Source organism: Penicillium daleae, assembly GCF_028827525.1.
Source record: "Penicillium daleae strain IBT 16125 chromosome Unknown utg000009l_segment0_segment0, whole genome shotgun sequence".
Lineage (NCBI taxonomy): Eukaryota > Fungi > Ascomycota > Eurotiomycetes > Eurotiales > Aspergillaceae > Penicillium > Penicillium daleae.
In genome coordinates, this window is record NW_026623157.1 from 4,154,399 (window position 1) to 4,171,484 (window position 17,086).

At 51.4% G+C, this 17,086-nt stretch overlaps 5 protein-coding genes across 5 annotated transcripts; 2 read left to right on the forward strand and 3 right to left on the reverse strand.

The window, feature by feature from the left end:
• Positions 1–542: 542 nt before the first annotated feature.
• On the reverse strand, positions 543–1,717 carry cwc26 (putative cell cycle control protein (Cwf26); the record flags this gene model as incomplete). The annotated part of the gene is made up of 2 exons (XM_056916027.1): positions 543–1,267; positions 1,321–1,717. 2 exons carry the CDS (start codon positions 1,715–1,717, stop codon positions 543–545), a joined length of 1,122 nt encoding a protein of 373 aa, XP_056760781.1.
• A 69-nt stretch (positions 1,718–1,786) lies between these two features.
• N7458_012647 (MGMT family protein) lies at positions 1,787–2,399 on the forward strand (the record flags this gene model as incomplete). Its single annotated transcript, XM_056916028.1, has 3 exons — positions 1,787–1,901; positions 1,980–2,106; positions 2,210–2,399. The coding sequence occupies 3 exons, from the start codon at positions 1,787–1,789 to the stop codon at positions 2,397–2,399; spliced, it is 432 nt and encodes a 143-aa protein (XP_056760782.1).
• Positions 2,400–3,347: 948 nt separating this feature from the next.
• N7458_012648 (serine/threonine-protein kinase) lies at positions 3,348–5,448 on the reverse strand (the record flags this gene model as incomplete). Its single annotated transcript, XM_056916029.1, has 5 exons — positions 3,348–3,785; positions 3,856–4,090; positions 4,153–4,231; positions 4,291–5,117; positions 5,276–5,448. The coding sequence occupies 5 exons, from the start codon at positions 5,446–5,448 to the stop codon at positions 3,348–3,350; spliced, it is 1,752 nt and encodes a 583-aa protein (XP_056760783.1).
• A 799-nt stretch (positions 5,449–6,247) lies between these two features.
• Positions 6,248–7,420, forward strand: N7458_012649 (metallophosphatase domain-containing protein; the record flags this gene model as incomplete). The annotated part of the gene is made up of 1 exon (XM_056916030.1): positions 6,248–7,420. The coding sequence occupies one exon, from the start codon at positions 6,248–6,250 to the stop codon at positions 7,418–7,420; it is 1,173 nt and encodes a 390-aa protein (XP_056760784.1).
• A 1,462-nt stretch (positions 7,421–8,882) lies between these two features.
• N7458_012650 (L-lactate dehydrogenase (cytochrome)) lies at positions 8,883–10,501 on the reverse strand (the record flags this gene model as incomplete). The annotated part of the gene is made up of 3 exons (XM_056916031.1): positions 8,883–9,959; positions 10,030–10,343; positions 10,396–10,501. 3 exons carry the CDS (start codon positions 10,499–10,501, stop codon positions 8,883–8,885), a joined length of 1,497 nt encoding a protein of 498 aa, XP_056760785.1.
• Positions 10,502–17,086: the final 6,585 nt, after the last annotated feature.

The following is a 17,086-nucleotide window of genomic DNA, read 5'->3' on the forward strand; positions in this document are numbered from 1 at the left end:
GGGTGGATCAAGTCTGGGGTTTGGTGGTGAGTAGGAGAGCGGGATGTTGGAGCGGGAAGTTTTTTGTTTGGGTAAACAGACTCCTCCGGAGCAACCTGGGCGGAGTGGCGGGATGGCCTCGGCTGGGCGATGGATGCACTGCACGATAGAGTTGATTATAGCAGTAGGACGTTAGTGTTGTGTTTGTTGTATTTTGATTATCTTTCGATATCTTCAATTTTATCTTGATAGACTTTGTAGCTGCCGGTGGCATTGCATACAGCTTCATATGCAGGCTTCCACATGAACACATAGAGCGTAGACCCAGCGAGGCATTTATAACGAAACATCTGTAATGTACTCCATTCTACAATAGCTAACTACAATAGCCAGTCAGAAATACATTTGCCGAGTACGAGGTCAATGATCACACAGGCATTATTCAATCATAAGGAAAAAGGGCGCTAGCACCCAAGACCATTTCATTTGTATACTCCACCCATGCAATACAACCCCCATTAACATTAACCACATAATCAAGCCCAAATAATCGGCCCATCCCCCTACTCATCCATCTGCCACTGATAATCCAACGCCTCAAACCGACTCTTCCGATTCCTCGCCGCAAACCACTCCTTCTCAAACCCAATCGACCGATCCACCCCATCCCACCGATGCCCCGGCCGAATCCCATACCGATTCGGCTGAAAAGCACCACTATACAACGGCTTCCCGGTGACACTCGCCCCAACGCCCTTCGTCTTCGTCAAAAACCTTGCCGCAGGATCATTCCACCGCTCCACATCCTTCAACTCCTCATTCATCACCTCATCCTCAATGCCCCGCGCAACAGGCATCGCCCGGATATCCGCCAAATCCTGCTTGCGAGTTTCGCGCTGTTGCCGCTGGACGTCGCCCATGAGCGCATGTCGCGCGGCTTCTTCTTGCGCTTTCTTTTCGGCTTCGGCGCGGCGTGCTTCGGCGCGTTTCATTGCGACGTTGATTATGCGGCCGGAGGCGTCGCGGTAGATTGTTTCTTGGGATTGTGCGTCCACGGCGGATGGGTCGCGGTATAGTGCTTCTTCGGCCTTTTTGCGCCGTTCTTGTGCTTTTACCATTGCGGCTGTGTCCGCGGCTGTTTGGAGGCCTGCGCGCACGCCGGATTCCATGCGTGGTCCTTCGTGATGATCATCGTCGCCTGCTTCGATGATGGGGGCGTCGTCGTCTTCATCTGCTTGGCGGGCTGCGCGCTCGGCGGCTGCTGAGGCGAGGATTGCATCTGCGGCTTCTTGGTCGGTGAGTGGAGGCGGGGCAGGGGGCCGCCGCCGATGGATTTCCAGCCTGATTGCTTGGTGCGGCGGAATTCGGCGCTTGTCATGGATGTTTCGATTGAGGGTTTGTATTCGTCATCTTCGAGGGGGCGGGCGTTGCCGAAGACTGGGGCGTCGTCGTCGGCGATTATTAGGCCGGAGCTGGCGTCGGTGGGTTTGGTCTTCTTGCGTTTCTTTTTTGGGCGGTCTGGGGCTGGGTCGGCATTGAGGTAGTTTTTGGCGAGGTAGTCTGCTAGGGAGCCCGGCATGGTATGTGAGAGTGTGAGGGAGTGTATGTATGGGAAGTCAGTGGGTGTTGGAGAGCTGCGGAGCTTGTTGGAAAGTTGATTTGATTTCGGGTTATCGATAGCCGGAGGAATGTTTGCCCGAACTGTATCCAGCTTAGTCTGGAGTTTATCGTGAAGCATGTTGTTTTCTGGCCTTCCTTGCATTTGAAACCCAGTGGATGACTCGAGTTGAGCTTGTCGGGGAGAACCATGCCACGCTCTGAAGAAGCTGAATGGTGGGCGAATGCCGTCTACGCCGCTATCCAAGAAATCCCCCACGGCAAAGTCACTTCGTACGGACATATCGCCCTCCTCCTCGGCGAACGTATGTACCCACCAGATCCACACCAGACCGGTTGAACAGTGAAACAATGGTAGTAACTGACACCACGGAAAACCACAGCCCAACGACCTCGTCAAGTTGGAGTCTGTCTCAAGTCTCTACCTAACGCCGAGACAGGCGCCCACTTCAATTCGAGTAATGTTCCCTGGCAGCGAGTCATTAATTCCAAGGGCATGATATCGCATCGGTACGTGGCCTGCACGGCTTGACTTTGAACACCTCGTATCTCAGTCTAAACCCATTCACATCGTGCTTTGTGGTTGGAAATGACTAATTACCTATATAACCAGAGGCCCCGGCAGTGCCGAGCGCCAAGCAGAAGCTCTGGGCCAGGAAGGCGTCGAGGTAACCAGGGATAGTATGGGCGAGATATACGTTGATTTCTCCCGGTACGGCTGGTTTCCAGCTAGGTTACCCAGTGAGGAGCAAGAAGACGACGACGAAGAGGATGGCGAGCAGTTATTCGTGCGGGAGTCATAGTTTCTTCGCGACGGACAGCATGATACCCATGACCCACATACCCAACCGGATGATTAGTTTTAATCGGTATCCGACAAGTCCTCTTACTGCTTGGTTAGTTGCAAGTTGTTTACCGAAATCAGAGACGACTTTTATGAGAATTGAATACTGCAAATTAAGACCCAACTCGAGACGAAACAGTACGCCCAAACGCTCAGGTCATACAGTCTTCATTCTTCATTTCTAATACTGTCATACGAAACGCAAGTCCCCAAGACCCACCAGAAATCGGACTGCCTATCATCACCAGCCCCCAGCAGATGGATCGGACGGGATCTGAGTCTAGTGGACGGGACAGTCACGAAGTGGCATGCCAAGTCCACCCAACACGATATAGAGAGAAGGAAAAGGAAATGACATCAAGTTCGAGCACGAGATTCTATGGGCGTAAAGTAGGACAGAGGCTGGGAAAGGCTGTAGAAAGGGATACCTGGGCTGGCGGGCATCGTCTCAATGACGGATGACGGCCGCATTGAAGGGTTTACCTGCGGAGCCAATGATGGATCCGGGGTGCCGAAGGTAAAGTCGAAGTAGGAAGATAAGGGGGGCAAAAACAACATGTAGGCCGACCAGTTTGCGTCCAGAACGGGACGGAGAGAGAAAAAGATCATAAAGACTCACATATCATCACTGTTGTTTGAAGGTAGAGTAGGATAGGATAGGGTAGACAGGAAAGGTAGATCCTTAGGGGGTGGGAAGAAGGGAGGGGAAGAGAAGAGAGCAGACAGGATCATCCAGCAAAACAACTCCAACAGACCGTCCCGTCTAGGGTTCAAGCCCGTCAAAGATGGAAGGGGGGAAAAAGGGCAAGGCAAAAGAAGTAGACAAGAAGAAAACCGAGTTGACCAAAAAAGGGGAGAAAACTCGCTGAGATACGACAAATCCCGTCACGCTCATAGCACGGCTCTGCTAGCGCCGCTTGACTTCGGATGCCCACCCGTCAATCCCTTCGCCCCGTGTCCCGGGGGCAATGCCTAGACTGATCCCGTCCATGCCAGGTGTATCCTGTATCCACTCATGCGAGGCCATGCCACCGGCATTGGCGCGCTTTTCTGGGGTAAGGTCCAGCATGGGCAAGAGGAATTCGCTGACCCGCAGGGCCTCTTCGACACTGTAGTGGTACTTCTCGCGAAGAACCTCGGGTAGGGCCCAGTGGCGCAGACGGTGAATATTTCGCAGCTCGCCCTTTCGGTTGAAGATCTCTTGCGACCATTTACCGGAGAGACAGAGGGATTTCGGGAACGGACCGAGCAGCTCGATGATCTGGGCAATGTGATCGTCGTCTTTGCCGTATTTAGTGCCGGACTGCGGATCGAAGAGGTAGTCGCCAGTGATGAGCTCAAAGACCTGAACAGTGTTAATGTTAGACAGTGTATTTTCATGTTGTGGACCATAGCTCAGCTCGGGGCATTCTTACCATGCACGCCATACTCCACACGTCCGTACTCGCGCCCCATTTCGCGCCAAGTATAACCTCTGGCGACCGGTATTGCCGTGTTTGGATGTCATTGGTAAAGTGATGTCCAACCCAGCAGGCGTTACCCAGATCGGCAATCTTGACGGAGATAATGCTAGCGTCGATCTCCTCTTCGAGGGACTTTGTTGAGCTCTTGTCGAGAGAAATACTAGACACTTCTCTCTCCAGGAGATCGCTGCATGGAAAAGACAGGGTCAGCGCACAAGCGGTTTGCCATCGACAAAATTGCCAACCTACGTTGTCTTCTCTCGCGTCTTCTGCTGCTCATCCTCATCTTTAATCCCAAGTGTCTCCCTCATCGAGGGCTCATTTGGTGCTGAAATCCCGTCAGTGTCTAATACGCATATCCCGTCCTTCTCCCAAGTCATCACTCACTCGGATCGTTCACCATCTGGCTCAAACTGCTGTGCGAATTGGAAGAGCTGTGTTTAAAGTCGAAGCTGCTGAAGCTGGTGTTCAACGGACTCGGCAGTGGTTGACTGCCCGTGATCAGTGTGCGCCGACGTCGCCGTCCATTCCGATTGTCCTCTTTCTGCTTCTCCTCCGCCTTCTTGGCCTCTTCTTGCTGCACATGGGCCTTGACGATCTGTTCAACGTCGCCGATCTCAATCAACACATTCTCCGGCTTGAGATCAGTATGGATGATACCACACTCCCGATGTAGATAATCCAATCCCAGTAATACCTGCTTGGTAATCTGCTTGACCAAAGGCATGGGGATACCCCGGTGGTTCCATCGCTTGATTAACCCCAGCAAGTTCTCACCCAGTACCTCAAACACCATACATACGTGGACACCGTTGGGACCCTTGTGTTCGAACGAATCCAGCAGGCTCACGACATGCTTGCGACCTGGGTGAGAAGGCTTGGCTTGGACGATCCGGTTGAGCAGCTTAATCTCGTCGATGGCGGTCTCGGTGTAATGGGCAGCGGAGCGCACGACCTTCAGCGCAACGTGTTTGCCCGTGGTCGTGTCCCTGGACAGCCAGACGGTCGAGAAATGGCCCCACCCAAGCTTGCGCACGACGACGTAGCGCCCCTCGTTGTAGGTTTCGCCCACGGCCACTGGGTGATACCCACCCTTGCAATAGTCCTCGGAATCCTCCTCCTCGGCGGTGGTTTCAATCTCGTCGGCCGATGAGGTCGATGGTGAGCGCGACCCCGGCGCTCCGGTAGACTTTGAATTTGGCGCGGCACCGCTTCTGTTGTCGGAGCAGGAAAAAAGTGATGAGTTTTGAGAAAAACAAAAACAAAGCGAACTGTTCCAAGTTTGGATCGCGATCGGATTTCCGAAGAAAACATAGATTTGCGACTAACTATAGGGTTGGGGAAAAAGTGAAAAAAAAAAGACTGGACTCACGATTCTGTGGCTTCGCCCGTTTCGCCCGACTTTCCATCATTAGTGACGATGGGCTTTAAATCGGTGCCCTTTCTCCTCTTCTTGCCGCCGTTGCCATTGGCAGCGGAGGCAGCGACACTGGCCATCTGTTTACCCTTGTTCAACACGGCCTTGGTGAGATCAATGCCCTCCATGTTGTGGAGGTGGAAGAAGGGTTTGGAGGCGGACCGCCAGCTGAGAGCGAGAGCGAGAGCGAGAGAGGCGGGGCACCGGGATGCGAGGTGGTTGGTTGCGGGAGGAAAGACTGAGGGCGGTGCGCGGAGGGAGACCGTCAGGGAATCAGAGGGCAGAGAAGGGAGAGAGGATATGAGAGAGAAAGAAAAGATATTAGTTTGGGAGAGAATGAAGATTTGGAGAGGATTCGTGGTTCGAGAATGTTGGGGGAGGAGGAGGAGGAGTTGGGTGGTGAAGAGGAGAGATTCCGCAAGCAGCCAGTCAGTCAGTCCGTCAGGGTTGGGTGTGTGTATGCGACGGATGTGGCGAACGACTGCATTCGAGAGTCCGAGAAGGCCCAACGGGGTAAAAGGGAAATAGAGGAAATGTAAACAAGAGAGAAATGCGTTCAAGAAGATCGGATCTTCTATCAAGAATAGTATAGTTATTCTCTAGTGCTCGCTCGTCTTGTTGGTCTACTGTTGTATACAGCACTGCCCAGCCGGGAACAAGGTGGCTGGTGAAGGCGCCAACGGGAGGATGCTGACGATGTGATGAGAATGATCATGAGAGACAGTCAGAGTAATAACGATCGTAATATGATCTATCATCAAGTCAGTCACTAATAGTGTAACTATTCCCGATCAACCCGTCATAGCTCCCACGACCAGTCCTGATGTCACCTCCGATCGTCCCCGCCCAAACACCCAAGACCTTCTCACATTCAACATTCAACATCCAACATCCAACCAGACGCCCTCTCTCCCCAGAGGCACCACCATGGCCTCCAATCCATATCACCGTCGTCCCCTCCCAGACTACTTTATCTCCTCTCCTCTCGTCGCCCTCGTCTATCCACTTCACCAACTGCTCCTCCGCCTCCGTGGTCCTCCCCGACTGCCACCTCCAAATGCGAAACCCATCCGCGTCGTCTGCATCTCCGACACCCACACCCTCGAGTGGCCCGACGTACCAGATGGCGATCTCCTAATTCACGCCGGGGACCTCGCCAACGACGGCTCCGTCCGAGAAATCCAAGCTGCGGTCGACTGGCTGCGCTCGCTGCCCCATCCACAGAAAGTCGTCATCTGCGGTAACCACGATAGCTACTTTGACGTCCGGTCGCGCTGCGAAGAAGACCGCGATGAACAATCCTCCGCTTCCTCTTTCGCCGCGGTCTCCGCGTCTACGGCTTCCATCCATTCCCTCGAGGAAATCACTGCTCCCTCGCGCATCGACTGGGGCGACATCCACTACCTCCAGCATTCCGCCGTGACACTCCCCTTCCCAGCTACAGCGACAGCTACAGCTACAGCTACAGCAACCACAGACTCATCCTCCTCCTCTACCTCCACCTCATCAGCAACACACCTTGTCAGCACATCCTCACGCCCCCGCGAACTAACCATCTACGGCGCCCCCCAAATCCCAGCCCTCATGCCCTTCGGCCCCGAACACGCCTTTACATACCCCCCACACCACGACGCCTGGTCCCGCACCATCCCCCCAGAAACAGACATCCTCATCACCCACACCCCGCCCCAAGCACACCTCGACATGTCCCCCGTCTACTCAACCGGCTGCCCCAATCTCCTCGCCGAAACCTGGCGCGTCCGGCCCGCCCTGCACGTCTTCGGACACATCCACAATTCTGCAGGCCGCGAGCCGATCTTCTGGGACGAGGCGCAGCGCGCGTGGGAGCGGCTGTGCACGTCGCGACGGCCCCGTGCGAAGTATTCGCGGTTTGTCGCGTTGGCGGGCTTTTGGCGGGATTTGGTGGATTTGTCGGGGTGGGCGGATGCGGCGAGGGTGTTGGTTTATGGGTTCTTGGGGGTGGTTTGGTCGAGGGTTTGGGGTGGGGAGACGCTTGGTGGTGGGTGGATGGTTAATGCGGCTTGTATGTATCGGAGTAGTGGGCGACTGGGGAATGCGCCGCAGGTTATTGAGCTTTGAAATTGAGGTGGCGATGGCTGGGGGGCTTGGATTATCTAGCCTCTGTTTTTATGTTTGTAGCGTGCATAGCGAGTACTTGTCTCCATTTCTCAAGGACGTTCTGACAAGATATTTTACTGTACAGTACAAGGACGCCTTACCCTCTGAATACATCTGATCTCCACGAGGGTACTGTCCTTATCCACTGCTATACGTATGGACACCTCAAGATCCGGTCGTCTACTAGCGGACTTGCCTTATATGATGTCGTCTTGTCGAGGTCTAGTGTTGACCTGACCGACTCTCATCGAGGGCAATCTCTCCATCAAGGATAATTCTCAAGCCGCACTTCAAGAGGAGGCAGAAGGAGACACAACTCGACACAACTCGAAAATGCCTAAATATTCGCCGTTTCGTTGAGTGCTCAAGAGGCCATGTAGCTGGGAAGCTAAGTTCAATCCCCATGATAACCGTTGCCCCACAATATCTATCTTCAAGTACGTCCTCGAAAGCAGCAGCAAATCTTGGAAACGGACGCCCCTGAGCAAGCAAAATATGATAGGTTAACTTCTCTTCGCTATGAGAAGAGAAGTTCAAATCGTGTACTAGGCTAAAGAACCTATTTTCCGAACTCCTTGCAAGTCTGTGTCGGTCCGATGTTAGAAGCAGGAGGGGGCAAATGGTCATAGTACCCAGGAGAGCTGTTCGGATTCCATCGAGGTTGGCCTCCTGGTCACGCCTTACGGCTCCAGCGTTTGAACTTGCGTAACAAATGTTGAGTTATTTCTAGTGCGATTGTTTGTTCGGGACTAGGTTCCTCGAGCATCGCTGCAATATCGCAGCATAGCCAGGTGATCTTTGAATCCACAAGCTTGCGCTGTACGTCCCTAGACTCAATATCACTAGGATGTTAGAAGGGACATTCTTCAAATCCTTTATCTAGGGTCGCGACATTTCGAGTGGAAAGCTTAGATCACACATTGGGTAGTTCCTCCCTTCGACCTCAAGGGACGATCCGAAGCTATGCAGCCAGAGCGTTCTTGACGTTGACTTTTCTGCATCGAGGGTCTTGGGATAACGGATTAGGAGGTACAATTGACGAGTTAGGAGTCGAGGGGAGGATTGTGATAAAGATTTGAGAGCCAAGGTGAACGAACGATACGGCGAGAAGGTTGAGGCCAAAGGCCAGGAGGTGGTAGACGCAGCGTGTGGCAACACGCCCGTTGATACTAGGAGAAGAGAACCCTTGTTTTCAAGAACTTTGATCGATATCCCGATCAAATGCGATGTCCACTCAGAGCATGGTCAAAAAAGGCCAACGGTCTAGATGATAGTCTGTCGTATTCTCTATCGTGACATTTAATGCCCAATATCAGACGGGTATATACACACGCATCCCACCTGCGCAGGGATGACATATTCAAACACAAAATGCTTCATATCAACACAAAACAAAACATCACAGCAAACTAAGCTCAACAACCTAAAGCTTGGCCTTCTCGTTGAATCGCGGCGCCTGGAGCGGGTCGTACGCACCCAGGCCGAGGGTATCCGACGGGATAGTACCAGCATGTCCACCCAGCAGACCCCGCGTATCCAAGAAGCTGGGGTTCAAGTCCTCGACGCGCGTGGCGCCGATCAGACGCATATTCATCTCCATCTCGTCCTTGAGTAACTGCATAGCGCGGTTGACACCGTCCACGCCATACGCGGACATAGCGTACAAGAACGGACGACCGATACCGACACCCTTTGCGCCTAGGCACAGCGCCTTTAGGATATCCGTGGAACGGCGGATACCACCGTCGACGTAGACCTCGATACGCTTGTCCCAACCACGCTCGCGCAGGGCAGGCATAACCTCGGCCAGAACCTCGATACCAGAGCGGGCAGTCTCGAGTTGACGACCGCCGTGGTTGGAGAGGACGACGCCCTCAACGCCGGCTTCGACGGCGCGCAAAACATCTTCCACGCACTGTACACCCTTCAGCACGATGGGCATCTTCGTGATACTCTTGAACCAGGGGATATCCTTCCAGCTCAGCGCGGGATCAATGAATGATGAGATAGCGCGGGCAGCGCCCTGCGAACGATCGATTCCGTCAACACCAGATTGTACGTTCGACCCGGCATCACTGAACTTCGAGCGCATGTCCTTCTCACGACGACCTAATTGCGGCGCATCTACTGTGATGAAAAGACCCTTGCACCCGCGGGCTTCGGCGTGTTGGACGATCTTACGGGTGATCTCGCGGTCCTTGTTGACGTACAGCTGGAGCCATTGTACCTGGTCGCCTTGCTTGGCGTCGACGATCTCGTCGAAGGAGCATGAGGCGAGGGTGGGGATCATCTGGATGACGTTGTGCTGGTGCGCGGCCTTGGTGAGAACAACTTCACCCTCTGGGTGGCCGAGCTTGCCCAGTGCGGTGGCGGTTACGTAGAAGGGGATGGAGCAGGGGGTGCCGAGCATGGTACTGGACATGTCGACGTGTTCTACGTCGACGAGGACGCGGGGGCGGAACCAGATTTTGTGAAAGGCGTGGTGGTTTTCGCGCAAGGTCTGGAGGAGGCGGTTAGTATGTTACTTTCCGGGTGTTGGCATGCAGGAGATTGTTGAGATTGTCACGTACGATCTCGTCATCTGCGCCGCTGGAGTAGTAGGCCCATGCGGTCTTCTTCATGACTTGCCGGGCAACGGTCTCAAAGTCCATGAGGTTGTAGCATGCGGCGAGCGGGGGCATCCGCTTAACGCGCTCCAAACGACCGGCCTCCTCGGGGTCGAACTCCTTCTCTTCTTGCTCCACGGTGCTCATGTCAACCTCGCCGAGGTGCTTGGACTTGTCGAGGTACTTGTCGAGGGTGTCCGGAGGGTGAATGGGGTCGAATTCCTCGGTCGCATCTTTGCCGGCGTACTTGAGGATGATCTTTTGGCCGCCAGGGTGTTCTATAATGGAATGGTCAGGCGTTGCGAGGGAAGCGGAAACGGGCATACCAACCAGGCAGGAACTCAGTGACATCGTAGGCTTTCCCGTGGACAATCACCCAGCACGAGTCCTTGGAGTTGTGCTCGGCGACCGCGGCGCCAGTCAATTTTTGGCTCATATTGATAGCGGAATGTATAAAATGACAGCGTCTATGTCTACGCATGCAGGATGTATAGAATGAGCAGTGCAAAACGATGCGGAAGATGTCAAAAGGGCAGAGATGTTGGGAAGAAAAAGGTGAAGTTGACCAGCTCGGGCTAATGGAGTCCGGGGAGAGAAAGTTGCGGGGAGCTTCTCGGCCGACTCGGGTGGTTCTGATTCGCCATCAATCTCCAATCCGGAACAAGATTTCGTGATGCCGATGCGACTCGATCGAGAAGATCAGGCGATACAATTGCCGTGGCACGGGTATTGTCGCCCTACTGGCCGCAGTATCCGCGGCATCTCTAATACTTCAACGTCCGCTATATATCACTGTACGAGAGCAGACCGCCATGCGGCATAGATCCTGACTGAGAGCCTCAGGCGAGCAGCCTCGGCACAATTCACGGCGGGTGGGCCGGCCACACTCCTCGCATTACCAGTCGGCATCCGGAGGTTGTTGTACCGAGTAGTTTGTGGGACCTTCACTATCGGATCTCGACTTCAGGGGGAAAAAATCAGATCTATTCTGAACTTTTCAGTGAGGGCTAATCCAAGGAATGCCGTGCCAGCAGAAATAACAGGCCTGCCGAAAAGAAACGCTCTGCCTGAGGCAACGATCTGGAAAACTCGCTCACGTGATCGATGCCCGAGTCCTGTCAACGAACCATCTCCATGCGCGACGAAAGGATCTGTTTAGGTTTTACAAGAAAATAGCACGTCTACTTGTAAACTACCCATTTATCATCGAAATAGTTAGTTGAATTCTAGATCGCAGGGTTTATCAACTCAAGGGACTTTCACAACCCAAATCTACAGTCAAGGATTTTGGAGCTGACGCCTATAGCGTTGAGTTCCACTATGGTAATAAATGGATCACCGTCGCGAACTACTTCGAAAAAGGTATGTATATAGCGTCTCCCCCTAAAGAGTGCAGCAACCAAGCAGTTAGTAGGCGATGAGGCAAGAATGCGCCGTGCGCGAACTAGCGGACCCTCCCAGCGGATCAGTGGGGCCTCATCAAAACCTGGAACATGCTGATTCCCCACAATTTCCAACCTAGTGCACCTAACTTCGACCGTGAAGTCTTCATCACTGCCATTGAGCAGCCGCAGGAGTACACAAACTCCCAGACGGCTGAGTTCTGCACACTTGTTAGTATCCCGAATAAGTTTGACCTTTCCGAGAGCGAGCGGACGGGATCGTCGGGCGTCCTTGTATCACAATACATAAGAATCAATATATTGTCGGATGGACTTTGCGCTTGGTGCTTCTTGTGCCGATACTGAATGTATCTCAAGTCTTATATTTTGGGGATAGTGGCATAAATTCATCTCCAGGAGTGCGTGCCGCATCATTGCCGAGGTCAACTCGGCAGATATAAGGCCGTGGGGATGTACGCACTCTGTTATGTGCAGTTTAGAAACCCGCTGGTCCGTTTTCCACTCGACTCAGTAGGAATATAGGCACTCAAAAGCCGATTTAGTCATGGCTTGATATAAGCCGACAGCCAATGAGAGAGTGTCGAAGATAGATGCGAGAGTTTTGATCGCCTCTAACATTCTGCGTCGGGTGTTGACTATCATCTCCCAATCCGTTGCTTTGGTTTTTAATCTTTGCTGCGCTCACATATCTTACTCTACAGTATAAGCAATAAAGCGACATTTTCTGCATGAGTTTCAATCGCGTCTTAACTTTGAGATGGTAGCACTTCGATCTACCGATAGGTTCACTCTCAACTATCAAGCTTTCAAACCAAGCTGGAGAACATCGACAAGACTGCTCTCTTGCCACTTCTCATACGTCTCTCAGTGCCATGAAACAGCTCAAGAGAAATGGTGTTCAAAAACTAGATATAAGACACACCCACACGAGCCATCCAGCGTAAACAGTGGAGAAGACCACTCCGCTCGATGATGTCGGGAACCACCTCTAGGCTAGAATCTTTGTCGAATCCCACAGCGGGTCCACAACGGACAAAATCTCCATTTATCGCATTTACTATGGTGTTTTGGGGTGGTGGGGACGACCGGGTGGCCGAGACGGCCGGGAATTATGTTACCTTTCTAGAGTAATAGAGCCTTCGAAAATAAAGAAGGGTTATAGTAAGACTCTCCCGAGTATCTGCTTTCTCTGCACTGGCGCGTCTTCGGCTAATTAACTTTGACCGATTAGGCTATTAGCCTAGTATAAAGCCATTTTCATCGAAATTGTATATATTATAGTACTTTATCTACCGAATCACTAGTTCTAGGCCGTCAACCAATTCCGCATTTCTGTAGCAGTAACCTACGCACGTTCCGATGAGATTGATTCGTCGGCTATTAGGATCTACTAGCTTAATAAACGAATAGGCCCATTAGTTACACGGTGCAAAACGGGAGGGTGGCATTCAGCCACAGGTAGTGGTCAACACAACCATTCCAAATGAGGAAGGCCAGGGTTGTCACATGGGCCTAAGAGCCCTCACTACTAGCCTTATGCCAGTGACTTGACTCGTCGCCGCTCTGGCTGGTACTTCCACAACAACTGGATCTCCCCGTTCGAGTAATTGCAGCGCCCGGTTCAGCTCATTAATATCCCATTCTCGTTTGATGTACAGTTGCCGACTGCTGCCCGGAACCTGGCGCCAGATAACGTCCTCCCATCTCGCGGCCTCCATGTTGTCACCAAAATGGAAGATGAAACCCTCGTACGTAGCGCTTGCTTCCATTTTTTGAACGGATCGAGGTAATTTAAAGTGGACTTTCTCATTCTCCAAACAATTTTTACCATTCTTATTAATCCGTCTATGATAATATTCGGCGTGACGCGGCGTGGGGAAGTCGATGCGGATTTCTTTGCGATGGATATCGAAAGATACGGGAAGCTTCAACATGCTCCTAGCGAGAATTAAGTCAGCACACAGGCTGCTGTGTAAGGGGTCAACTCACATTTTTTAAATTATTGTATTTGCAGCTTTGTGACCAAGGAAGAGTGGGAAGTTGAGATACAAATTCGCTAGAGCCAGCAGATCGACCCTTAGTTATATGTCGCTGGCCACAACATATCCAAAGCGCAAGATTTCAACTTGCAGCCAATCTCACAAAGCCGCGTTGACAAATGTAGCCGGCTGCAGTTTTCGTTCTACGCCCGATATAGCCCCATGCATAAGGATCTGGATGCATCTTACGGGCTCGAAAGGTAGGGCGGCGCCTTCGAACCTTGAAACAACCCCCCATAATTATATAATTTTCTGCCGTCAATTCTGCTGCCACTAAGCTTCGTACACTCCACTAATAACGAGTAGCAGTAGCGTGTTGGATTAGACGGTGTTAGTGGTGAAAAAATGGTGGTGTGTTGGTTGTTTTTTAACTTTGTACTGCGGGAACAGACGCAGGTAGCCGGAGGACGAGCAGCGAGTGGAGGTTGGGGGAAGGCTTGGCACGGACTAAATATGCCAGTGCGCCTACAACCTGACTCAGTGTCAGTGGCCAGACCGTGAGAGGCGCTCCGAGAATGATCCTCTTGGATGAGGGGTGAATTTGGAATCTTCTGGTTCGGCAATCGGTGCCGAACCTTTCATTTGAAGAGCCTCCCATAAATAAATCCTGAAACCTAGGTCTTTCCTCGTGTTCAGTGTATTTGGGAACTCGACTCTTGTGTCGAACACCTACAGTATCACTAGTTTTACTGTTGAGATTGAACACCCTCGCGCCTCAATTCTTTACCCAAACGGGTCCGTCCAACTTTCCTTCCCAGTCTGTGGCAAGATGGATTCGGATCCGGAAAAGGGTATGGAGGTTCAAGGGGTCCACCAAAGTGGTAGGGTTCATTTTATCCGCTTCGTATAATTCAGGCACTGAGTTGAGATCTTAGTCGGCGAGGAGAACAGTAGTAGGAGGCTGAGTGGGAATGGAACAAGGAGAAGCGCCTCCAGAAGGCGCTCCTCCTCAATGTCCCGCCGTCAATCAGGCAGCCTTTCAAGGATTCGCAGTCCGAGACGGCAGGCCAGAATCGATCTAGACCCCGATAACCCAGGGCAGTGGGTAATTGATCATCACAAGCATAATTTGATTGAAGAGCTCAAACAACCGACAGGCAATTTTCTTTGGCGTATATTTAATACCCGACACAAGGACTCCGCCTTGCGTCGCTTCAGAATCAGTTTTGCCGAGTTGCAGAGAATGCGAATTCGCAAACTTCAGTGTCAGCTTGTCAAAGATGTCATACAGATGCGCAAGAATGGCTCGGAGCCCGATGATTGGGAAACGACGCTCGATCACTACAGTGAGTTTTTTTCGCTTTTCTCTATGCTTTTTGTCTCCCTTTCCTATTGCGTGTTTATCTTTCTGCAACTGCAAGAGTACTTACAAAGAGGTTTGCCCAGTCAAAGCATTGCAGGATTATGATTACATGGACAGATGCAGCAGTCAGCTGTCGAGAGATCCATTTCTCGTCAGCGGGGAGTACTATGTAGACAACTACGTCTTCGACAGATGTATGCCAAAAGAGCTGCTTCTCACAGAGAGATTTGGCGAGATTCCGTCTATAAAACCATGGGAAACAGGGAAGGACACAACGACCCCAATTTGTGGCACCCGCAGTGACAACCGACACAGGACCTGGTTCCAAAGCTTCCAAACGCGAGTCGAGATTGCGACGATCGGTGGTGCTTTTTTGATCGGGCCCATGTGGTTGATGGTGTTGCGCAATACCTTGTATACTTCATTGATTTCAACCACCGCCTTCGTGGCCGCATTTGGGTTTATCATGGCACTCTTCCTCCAGGATTACAAAGACGTGCTGGCGAGCACTGCAGCTTATGCTGCTGTGCTAGTTGTTTTTGTAGGAACCAGCACATCTAATTCTCCATAGCTCTTCGCCTAAAGAATGGGCTATACAGTAATAAACTTGCATAACAGGGAGATCCTGGAATGTTTTGTTGCTGAGTTCACTCTCATTGATGATTAAAAACATAAAAAAAAACGCTTCAAAGAACGCAACACAACTCTAGGCAGGCTTCAAAATGAGCTTGAGCATCTCGCCAGTATTTTGGACTCGTTGACACGAGTAACCAGTGCGGAGGCGTGGCAGGTTGAAATAAATTCTTGTCAGAGACTTAGGGGGTGCAAAGATATTAGAAAATGTACTCGCTGGATGGAGAAGGTGCTGTCGGTTAGCAAATATTATCAGTCCTACCGTACTCTGGTTTATTGAAGGTTCGGTTACAATCTCACCGCCACCATCTGTTTTCCTCACGTGGACCCTAACGTTTAGCCCACGTTGAACACTACAGATATCTTTTTTTCCCCAAAGTGAAAACAGACCGATGATCTACAAGATGGGTATGTTTAATGTGGCAACCATTTGAACGCCGTCTAGTGACTTCAAGAAGTCGAGACGCTCGAGCTGTTCCGCGAGAATATCAATAACTTCACTTGGAAATTCGAAGAGCGCTAGAGCATGCGAGCGGACATAACTTCCCGGTCCTTTGATATAGCTAATTAGAAACTCGATTAAGCTCGTAGTAGGTCGACTAAAGGAAGCGTTCCTAGGAATATAAGATCGATATAAATCGCGTGACGGACTCCTTGTTCGAAGTAATATTTAGACCGAGATTATGTCTACCTTTACGTAGCACGGCATGTTGACTTAGTTAAGGCTTCTAGTAGGGCACAAGATTATTTACCCGATATTAGCAGTGTATTATGGTAGGAACAAGCTAGCCCTAGACATGGAGAATTGAAGATAACAGGGAAGTATTTGCTGTATTGTAAAGGAAAGTGTGAATGATATAGTGTAGAGATGGTGAGATGCTTTAAATTCTCATATAGGTTGAAAGAAAGGTTGAGTCGACCAACAGGAAGTAGGAGAGGAGAGAGAAGTTTCCATAGCAACGTGAGAGTACGTCATATGCTAGCCTTCGCTCCTAGGGACGCCGGAAGTAGGTAGTAAGCAGTACGGTTACCGTCGGGGGACCTTGTAGAATGGAGAGGCAGAATGAGACCAAATGGGCCGATCAGCCTGAGCATTAGGGTGAGCGATCAGGTTGCTCAGGGAGCTCAGGGCTGCGGGTTGACTAACTTACCCTATGCTCTGGGAGCCGATCACTTCCCGAGGCGGCAGTTTTACCGTCACCTAGATTACGTCTATAAAAAGTAAGACTGTCCTGTTTGTCTACATATACCCTTCGGTTTTTGAAATCCGATTTTTCCGGAATTTGTGACCATGTTTAAAAACATAGCAGTAGATAGAAGAAGCTTGGTTAATACGATAGTACTACGATGCCCATGCTAAAGAGTAGACAAGTATGGAGTTGACATTGATTCCCTTGATTCTCTTTCTTATAGCCACCTGATAGGTACACACTGGTCTTGGCAACGTAATGCTTCTATTTGCTGCCACTGTGAATATTCGATGATTTGTTGGTCGGCATAGTTCTCCGAGGCACCAATCATCATCCTCGTCAACACGTATTGGTCCATGTCCTACTACAGTAGAATGCAGGCGTGGCAGAGATGTATGCGCCTATATACACCGGATTTTGTCCGCCGGGTAGGGCTTTCCTGTCTGGGCTGCC